The sequence below is a fragment of the Echinops telfairi genome, unplaced genomic scaffold (assembly GCF_000313985.2).
Source record: "Echinops telfairi isolate 266 unplaced genomic scaffold, ASM31398v2 ScPeMD7_5;HRSCAF=22, whole genome shotgun sequence".
Classification (NCBI taxonomy): domain Eukaryota; kingdom Metazoa; phylum Chordata; class Mammalia; order Afrosoricida; family Tenrecidae; genus Echinops; species Echinops telfairi.
The window spans coordinates 19,666,398-19,675,522 of NW_022103901.1; the positions used below are offsets into that span (position 1 = coordinate 19,666,398).

A 9,125-nucleotide genomic window follows, 5' to 3' on the forward strand; every position below is an offset into this window, starting at 1 on the left:
GGCTCACACTAAATCCTAACTCCAACTTAAGAACAATTAGTTCTTACATCATGGCCCTGGCTCAATACTCGCCCTCAGGAAGCAAACACCGAAGATATGAGTACTATAGCAAAATGTGGTGAAGAAATTAGATGGTACGTGACTATCAGATAAAATCGTGTCTGGGGTCTTAAAGGTTTGTCTCCCAACAAGCTGTCGTGTAAGTGAGATGTCAACTAAGTCCACAAGGAAGAAGCACATCCTCATCAGTCACCAAAGGATTGTAAATCATACAATCTGAAGTTGAAGGAGGTTTCAGTATCAGAGCCTAAATGGTGAAAACCTGGTTTGCAGAAGGCTATGCATGACTGTGGGAGCCAAGACACATTTGTAGGAACTACATAAGAAATAGCCTCTGGTGGTTTCCCTCTGTCTGTAATTGAAGGGTGAGAGGAAAGTGGTTACTAAACAGAGAGCATCGGAAAGATGAGTTTAGATCAAAGGAATAAACCTGACTTCAACAGTGTCAGTTGATCCCCACTCTGATGCATGCTGGACCTGATCTGGCTTTCAACATTTTCTGTATTTGGGGTTTTTTTCATTTTATTCTTTATATTAGGGCTTATAACACCTAAGTGTTATGCCGTTGGGGGTCACCCCCTTGAACTTATGTTGCATGTTTTTTCTGTTTTTTGGTATAAGAACCCCACAACTAATGAACCTGTAGGGACAGCAGGTAGAATAAGGGTTTAGGGGGCAGAGGTGGGCATATACTGTCGTGGTGGTTGGAAAGGGAAACGACGTCAAGGAGTCCAGGAAGAACAAGAATGTTTGGAAACTGATGGCTGTAGCAATTGTACAATTCTGCTTGATGTGATTAAGCTATGGAATGATATATGAATTAATCCCAATTAATAACAAACTTTTTTAAAATCAGAAAACAAAAATCCTTCAGCTATTTCTTTTTTTTCTCCCTTCAGCTATTCCAAGCCATCCAACTTATGATTGATTTTCATGTGCTTCGATCTAATGAAAAAAATGTTAAAAGTTGGTAGAAAGTGCCATGTTGTTGTCAGGGATAAGTGAGAAAATGTATATAAAGCCTCATGCCGGGGGAGGGGGAGGGAGGGAAAAAATGAGGACCTAATGTCAGGGGTTTAAGTGGAGAGAAAATGTTTTGAGAATGATGTACAAATGCGCTTTACACAATTGATGTGTGTATGGATTGCGATAATAGTTGTATGAGCCCCTAATAAAATGTTAAAAATTAAATAAATAAATAAAAGATGAAAAAAAAAGCCTCATGCCTCACATATAATTTTACATGCAAGAACTGTTAGCTATAATCTAGCTCAGTGGTTCTCAACCTGCGGGTCATGACCCCTTTGGGGGGGTCAAACAACTCTTTCAAAGGGGTTGCCTGATTCATAACAGTAGCAAAATGACAGTGATGAAGTAGCAACTAAAATCATTTTATGGTTGGGAGGTCAGCACAACATGAGGAACTATATGAAAGTGTCCCAGCATTAGGAAGGCTGAGAACCACTCTAGCTGACTTAGATTGAGACAATAATGTGCCACACATGTAGGGTCTACGCTAGGGGACTTTCCTCAGGTGCCCTTTCTAGCTCTGTTACCTGTTGTGTTCTTGCCCATTCACTCAACCCAGGCTCCCTCAGACTTCACCCCATCTCATTCATGCTTAGTAGCTACAGTCAAAAGGATAGGATTCCATAGGCTTGTGAATGAGCCAAATGCCACTGGAAGTCAGCCAAGCATTGCTGCAGCTTTATATACAATTCCCCAGTCCTTCCTAGACTTCACATCCCAAAAGATGATGGCAGACCTGACCCAGGAGAAAGGCTAGACCTGACTCCATGCCCAAACGAATAGGAGGATTTGGATATCAGAAAGGGGCTCCCTCGCCTTCCTTTGTGTCAGATCTGTCATTTAATCTTCCAATACCCAATGACCTTATGTATGCCACTTCTGCCCTGTCTGTGCCTCAGTTCATAATAAATAAAATGGAAAAATAAATCTCTGATCCAACCTTGCCTTCTTGACCTTTTTCCACGCCTGCTGAGAGGCTGAAAATTAATGAGACCATTGGTGTGGAACCTCTTTTAAGCAAGATGTCAAAATCTAACTTCCTATTTGAAAACAAAAAGACTCAATGCCTGTGAGTTGATTACAACTCCTAAGGACCCTTTAGAACAGAGTAGAAAGTGTCCCCTGTGAGTTTCTGAGACTGTAAATCTTGATGGAAGTAGAGTGTCTCTTCTTTCTCTCACAGCATGGGTGGTGATTCCAAACTGCTGACCTTGTGATTAGCAGCCCAACACATAACCCACTATGCCCAGCAGGGCTCCTGTCTTCCCATCCACCTAATGAGGAAAAAATGGAAATGTCACAGCACTATGTGTATTTCTGGCTCTTCTTGAACAAAACTGGAAGTAGAGTCACTCCAAAGCCACATTTCCACCCAGCACCGGTTCACTAGAGCTGAGTGGTGGTAGCCTCTTCTCACACTGCAGTTCCTGTTGCTTTTTGTTGCTGCCCAAATGCCCATCTACTTCCCCTATTTGGGTTGCCTTCCCAGCCTTTACTGTGCACTGAGTGGGCAACTCTCAGGTTGGTCTAGGCTCTGTCTCCTGTGAGTCCTGCAGCCAAGGGGAGCTCACCCAGTCAGGATAGCCACGGTGACTGCACAGCCGATGGCAAAGGGGGCCAAGGGGCTCTTGGTCCTCTGGTTGATGGTGCTCATGCACACAGTCAGACACAGCAGCGTTGTCAGGATGAACTCCATCACCACCGCCCTCATCACCTGCCCTGGCTCCTGGACCGTCACAAAGGCCGCCCCTGACGTGTTCTGGAACCTTTCCTTGGAACTCACCTCCTGTGGAGAGAAGCAGCTCAGCCTCACCAGGAGGGACGGAGAGGATGCTGGGAGCTGGGGGCCCAAACGCTCGTCCCCACCTTTAGGACCTATGGAGGGTTATGGCCACATAGATATGAACCACACTATGCCATAGGACAAATCTGTTTCCCATTTAACCTCTGGCCCTTGACTGTGTGGCTGTGCAAGCCTCACCTAATGCATTTAAAGACGGAGGATAGCCCAGGAAGGGCTTGGGGTTTACATAACTCAGATGACCCTCTTTGAGAAAAAGAGTACCCCCAAAAATGCAACTTTTGCATTGAGTTATGTTAATGGTAGTGGAACAATCTGAAGGGGATTTGGTTACATAAAAAGAAAAATAATGCCGCTGAATTATACATATTGAAATCGTTGAATTGGAGGGGAGTGGGTGGTGGTGGAAATGAACTCATTGGGAAAAGATCTTAGCATTGCAAACTCTCTAAGTGCAGAGATGATCAGGTGAACAAATGTGATTTTAGACTGAAAGTCTGAAATAAGCCAGCTCTTATAGGACAGAACACCAGGCTGTTAGGACTCTCCCCTTCACCCCTCCCCTCCCCACTACCCCCTCACACTTGCATTTGTTGTTGTGAGGTGCCATGGAGTCAGTTCTGACCCATAGCGACCTTATGCACGAGAGATCGACACACTGCCGGGTCCTGCACCATCCTCACAATTGTTCCTGTGCGTGAGTCCATTGTTGCCGCCATGGTGTCGATCCATCTCTTTGAGGGCCTTCCTCTGCTTCACTGTGTTCATCATGGTCAACTCCACTCAGAGATCAGCTAGTGCCCTCGGACCCCAGGAGCCCTTGCTCCGGCACTATCTCCGACAAGGTTCTGCTTCCATTCTATCTAACAATGTTTGGGGAAGCTAGGCATACGGCTTCCAGCAGCTCCTTCCTCCAGGCTGGGGAGCCACGTCCTTCTTCCTGGTCTGTTCTTAGTGTGGAAACCTGTTCACTTTGAGTGACCTTGCTGGCATCTGAAATACCAATCACCTAGCTTCCAGCATCACAGCAACACATAAGCCACCCGAGTCTGACAAACTGGCAGACAAGCGGTGGACACATACATAGGTAAATGCAACCGTGGGCTTGGTCAGAGGAAGGAGAGGGGGAAATCTTGACTGCGAGGCAAACAACAAAGAAGTCTATTACCCTAGTTATACTTCTCAAAGTTTAACTTGCACACAAATGGTCAGGATACCATGTTAAAACACAGATCCGGATTCTGTTGGTCTGGGGTGGAGCCTGAAATTGACATTTCGTACCAGCTTCTGGCGAATGCTGAGGCTGGTGTTTCCCTGGACCACATTTGGAGGAGCAAGTCTCCACAGTGACCGTGAGACCTTCCTTCCAGGCCTTGGTAGGGATAGCTCCAGCCAGGGTGGATGATGAACACGGGGACGGGGGGCCTGAGGGTCTAGGAGTCATGGAGTCACGTGGTTGTTCAGTGCAAAAGGCCACTTCTGCCTCATCAAAATCCCATGTGACAGTGGAACGGCGTCAGAGGACTTTCTTGGACGTAAATATTATAAGAGCAGGTCTCCCTCCTGCAGAACCCAGTGCTTAACACTGTGTCAAGAAAGTCTGCCTTTGTTTGGAATGGGATCCTTGACTGGCTCAAGCCCCTGGGGCTTTGAGGCGTTATGTGTAGAGATCTAAAAATCCTGGGGATAGCCTTCCTGTTGGCATGTGAGAGCCCCAGAATAAATGGAAGAATGACTCCCATTAGGAGTAGAAAAACTCAGTTAAACGTGAGCCAACTGGAGAACACATAGGAAAGTTACTAAAAGACTTTCTTTTTTTATTAATAAATCATTTTACTGGAGGCTCTTACATACATTACAACAGTCCATACCTCCATTGTATTAAGCGGATATGTACAAATATTGTCATCAACAATTTCAAAACATTACCTTTCTTCTTGAGCCCCTTGATATCAGTTCCTCTAAAAGAGTTTCTTAAAGAGAATAATCACATTTATTGCTCTATTCTCACTCAGCACTCAGTGAGACAGTTGTAGATGGAATGAAAGAACAAATGGGGAAAAAATAATGGAGTGATCCCAATCCACTCCGAGGCAAGATTTGGAGTCAGGACATTAAACTGATGTCCTGCATTTTGCTTCGTGGTCTTCTCAGGGAGGGACTGTGTCCAGACACACAGACCCTTTGAGATTCCTGTTCCCTGGCCATAAATGATTTGTCCCGCTGGAGAAAACAAGCAAAGAGTAGGGCCATTCCCCATCACGTTTCCAAACATACCCCTCCAGCAGCCTAGTCAGAGCTGGAACCACCAGACAAGTCCCCATGGAGTCACCTACCTTGGCCAAGACAGCCCCTATCAGTCCCCCACACAGCTGGGAGAACCAATAGGGAAGAAGCATCATCAGGCTGAGGCCTCCAGTCAGCATAGCTGCCAGGGACACGGCCGGGTTAAAGTGTCCACCACTGGAACCAACAAGAGCAGAAAGAAATCATGAGACCACGGTCTAAGGATGTCACCGGATATAATATATCCCAACCAGCTGTCCAGGCTGTCTTTGTACACCCAGAGCCAGTCAAGGATCCCAGCCCAACTAGAGACAAGCACTACATCTCTTCCATGGTCCCAAAGTGCCAGAAGTAGGGTGAGGAATATGGGGAAGAACTATTGAAATAAAAGCAGCCCCTTTCCTGCCCTAAGCCCAAGTACCAAGGCAGTCATAGAGAGACCATGTAGCACAGCACGACCATCCCTTAACTCCCTGAGAGCTCCCTCCATCCCATGAGCAATGTAGCCATTGGGTAAGACATGTACTAGACTGATACTCCAAGCCCCTAAATTAGCTGTCCAAGAGAGGTAGTCTGACCATCCCCTAGAGTAACCAAACTCATTAGAAAACAAACAAAGTTAAAGAGAATTAGACAAGTGTAAAACGAGAAAAGAGGCAGGCCATGAACATGAGGTTGATTGAACTGCTTAACCAGTAGAACCCCTATATTCTACCTGAGGCTAAAGTGAGGTCAAGATTGAGTACACAAGAAAGATAAAGGGCTCAAGACAGAGATGGTATTGAGCTTTGGGGGTGGGGTCAGAAGTTCTTGATTTTTAGTAGGGCTTGGGAACTGGAGTTATGGAAAAAGAGGACAGAAACTCCCTGCTCCTGTAAACAGGTACAGGCTCAGAAACTTTGTAGAGTGTCACTATGAGTCGGGATTGACTGGAGTTTGGGCTGAGTAGCTGTAGCCTAGAAATTAATCACTACAGGGGTAGATCTCATCTGCAATGGAAGAAAAGGTAAGAGGAGCCCCTTCCACCACCCAGCCTCACCCCTCTGTTCAACCTTTGGCAGACGGGGATATTGCTGGTGGGTGCCCAAGTGGAAAAAGCCCTTAGTTTGCTCTTCTGCACATGTCTGCATTTCCACCAGAAGTCCCTCAGCTGGAGTGACTCCCCTTTTTAAAGATAACAGTAACACTGACAGCAATATTGATGGTACCTAATGGGTACCAAGCTCTTGACCTTACGTAACTACCATGCCTCCCAGGAGGCAGGCGTACAGGGGCAGGTGTTGGAGACAATCTACTCCTGGCTCTGCTAAGTTCGATAAAGAACCTTAGGCCAGTTGCAAGGTCTTTCTCTTCCACAGCTATAAAATGGGAATCATCACAGTACATACCCCGCAGCACTGTCGAAAGTATATCATAAGCTATTAGCTACAAAATAGTTCGTGGCTCATGGTTAGCACTATATATGTGTAGACTTAAAAAAATAATGTTTACAAGAGACTAATACTCCCAGTTTATTGGTGGGTAGCTTGAGATTTGGAGACTGACTTACCCCGGGAGCTCATAGGGTACAGAGTGAAGCTTGAACCCAGGAAGTCTGATTCCCCATCCCACACGCTCATCCTCCGTCTCTCCTGGCCCCTGCCAGACAATGTGCCCCCATTCACCACCCCAAATGACTACCACACTGAATGCCCAGTGCTCCTCTCACCTGATGTTCCCCAGCATGGCAACGATGAGGCCCAAGGCCATCCCGTGGGCCAGGGCTGGCCCCAAAAGTCCAGTGCCCATCTCATTGTGGATAACAGACAGACACCCAATAAATACGAAAAAGGCGGAGCCCAGCAGTTCCACCAGACAGGGCTGCACAAACTTCACGTGGCAGTATACACAGCATCGGCAAACCATGCTCTGCTCTTTCACCTTGCCACTGTCAAATTCAGGGTCACATAGGTCTACGGCTGCCTGCAAAGGGAGAAAGAGAGTGTGTGCATGGGTGGAAGGACAGGTTGAAAGTAGGCCCTGGCCCACCAACCTGTATTCTCAGCCATTCTTGGAGCTCTCAGGCAAGAGAGCAAGCAAGGCGCTGTGGTGGACTTACCTCCGCAGACATTGGGCGCACCTGCCCTGAGCTGTGACAGGACGGGGCTCCTGCCTGAGCCGCTATGCCGGCCACTATTATCTGCAGCATAGCAGGCTGGGATTCAGGACAAGTCCTGCTCCTTTTAAAGAACCTCAGAGGCTCACAAAGGGTGCCCAGAAAGCAAGAAGGGTGGGAGGTGGCTCTGAGGCCCAAGAAAAGGAACATTTTTTTCTTCTTTTTATCACAACAGGGCAGGGCTGGGGAGGAGGGTGTGAAGGATTAAGGCGCTTTCTGCCAACCAGGGGAAAAGGCACGCTTTGGCTTTATCATTTGGAAAGTGCAGCCCAGGGCTCTCAGCTGGAGATGGAGATGGAGAGCTCAGCTCCCCAGCCCCCTTCAGTCAGCCTACAATGCCCAAAGGAGACCCGCAGGGGTGGCCTGGGGAGGGTCGGCAGGCTGAGACAGCCTAGGTTAACTCACAGTGATCTCATCTTCATGATTTCCCCAGCTTTCCCACGGCTCTCTCCTCCCAGGAAGCTCTCATCCCTCTGCTCCTCTGACTCATCTGACCCAAGACTGAGGGTGCCCAGTGGTGGCCAGTTGGCTGCGTGGTACAAGGCGGTGGGGTAGCACACAGCAGCATGGGACAGCGGGAAAACCCGTGGACTTGGGACATGAGCATGACTTCTCCGTGCGATACTGAGCATGTGACTGAACATCTGTGCCCCTTACTTGTATCCTCCGTGAAGTGGGAAGTATGGTGACAGGACCAAAGGCATTGAGTGGATGGGAGATTTAAATGAGTCCAATCAGAGATGCAGCGCTATGACTTTTCTCGCCATGGTCTTTGTAACTCCCACCAAATGGCTGGATGGGATCATGCAAGGAGGAAACGCTAAGGTGGGAAATGGTCAGTTTCACCATCCGCACACACCCCACCCCCGGGGTGGAAAAGGAGCCATCACAGAAACAGGAACAGGGGCGCTCCCTGTCATCCAGAAAGAAGAGCGAAGATGAAGTGTGTCCTCTGAACCACAAAAGTCTGGTGCACAGAATCTGTTTGATCCAAGAGACAGCTAGGTGACACCCAGGAGGGTGAGAGACAGAAGGGACATCGTGGAGAATTGGCGGCGGCAGAGACAGTAGCGCCAAGAACACAAGCCAGATGGGCAGGCTCCACAGCCCAAGTGTGGGAAAGGTGAGTGCCTTCCAGCAGGAGGCTGGCGTGCAGATATGCGGCCCATGGAGTTAGAGCTAAACACCTACAGGCTGAGGTTTGTTGGAGTGGAGCGCCCTGTGGACATATACCGGCTGTGATAAAGGAGCTTGGTACCATTTTCCGAGCAAGGCAGAAAGTGAAAGGCTAGGTGGCTAAGAGGCCAAGAGGAGAGCAGCCTCCCTGCAGGGACAGAGGAGAAGAGGCTGTCCTGACTGGAAGAATGATATATACCTGCACATTTCCTCCTGAATTGTAACTCATTCACTTCCCTAATAAGCCGCATAATTGGGCCTATGATCTCTGACTTCTGGGTGGCCATTGCAATGAATTGCTGAACCCAACCAAGAAGTAGGGAGTGCCTTGGGAGGAAGAGTGGGTGTCAGAACAGGTAACGAAGGTTGGAAGGCGGAGGCTTGTCTGACCTCTGTCCCGTAGGACTGGGCCTCAAGCTGAGATGACGTGTGATTCTCCTTCCCCTGTGAAGTCGGAAGAGGTCAGACACTGCCCCTATGTCATTTTCCAAAGCATAAAGGGTTTATGGCGGTGATAGCCAACTAATAAGTATACCAATGTCTACTAATTAAAAATAAAAATCTGTAGCTCATATTTATTGAGCACTTTCTATGTTCCAATGAGCCCTAGTAGTACAG

The 9,125-nt window shown here is 47.8% G+C and overlaps 1 protein-coding gene across 2 annotated transcripts in view; it reads right to left on the reverse strand.

Annotated features, from left to right (window-relative positions):
- AQP8 (aquaporin 8) overlaps positions 1-7,347 on the reverse strand; it is a 10,827-nt gene extending 3,480 nt beyond the window's left edge. For both annotated transcript variants that reach the window (XM_045285976.1, XM_013005462.2), the window contains exons 1-4: positions 7,275-7,347; positions 6,885-7,138; positions 5,227-5,353; positions 2,661-2,875 (exon numbers count right to left, since the gene is read on the reverse strand). In XM_045285976.1, coding sequence (XP_045141911.1) covers positions 2,661-2,875; positions 5,227-5,353; positions 6,885-7,138; positions 7,275-7,286 — 608 coding nt within the window. In that variant the 5' untranslated portion in view covers positions 7,287-7,347. The remainder of the gene's footprint in view (positions 1-2,660; positions 2,876-5,226; positions 5,354-6,884; positions 7,139-7,274) is intronic.
- Positions 7,348-9,125: the final 1,778 nt, after the last annotated feature.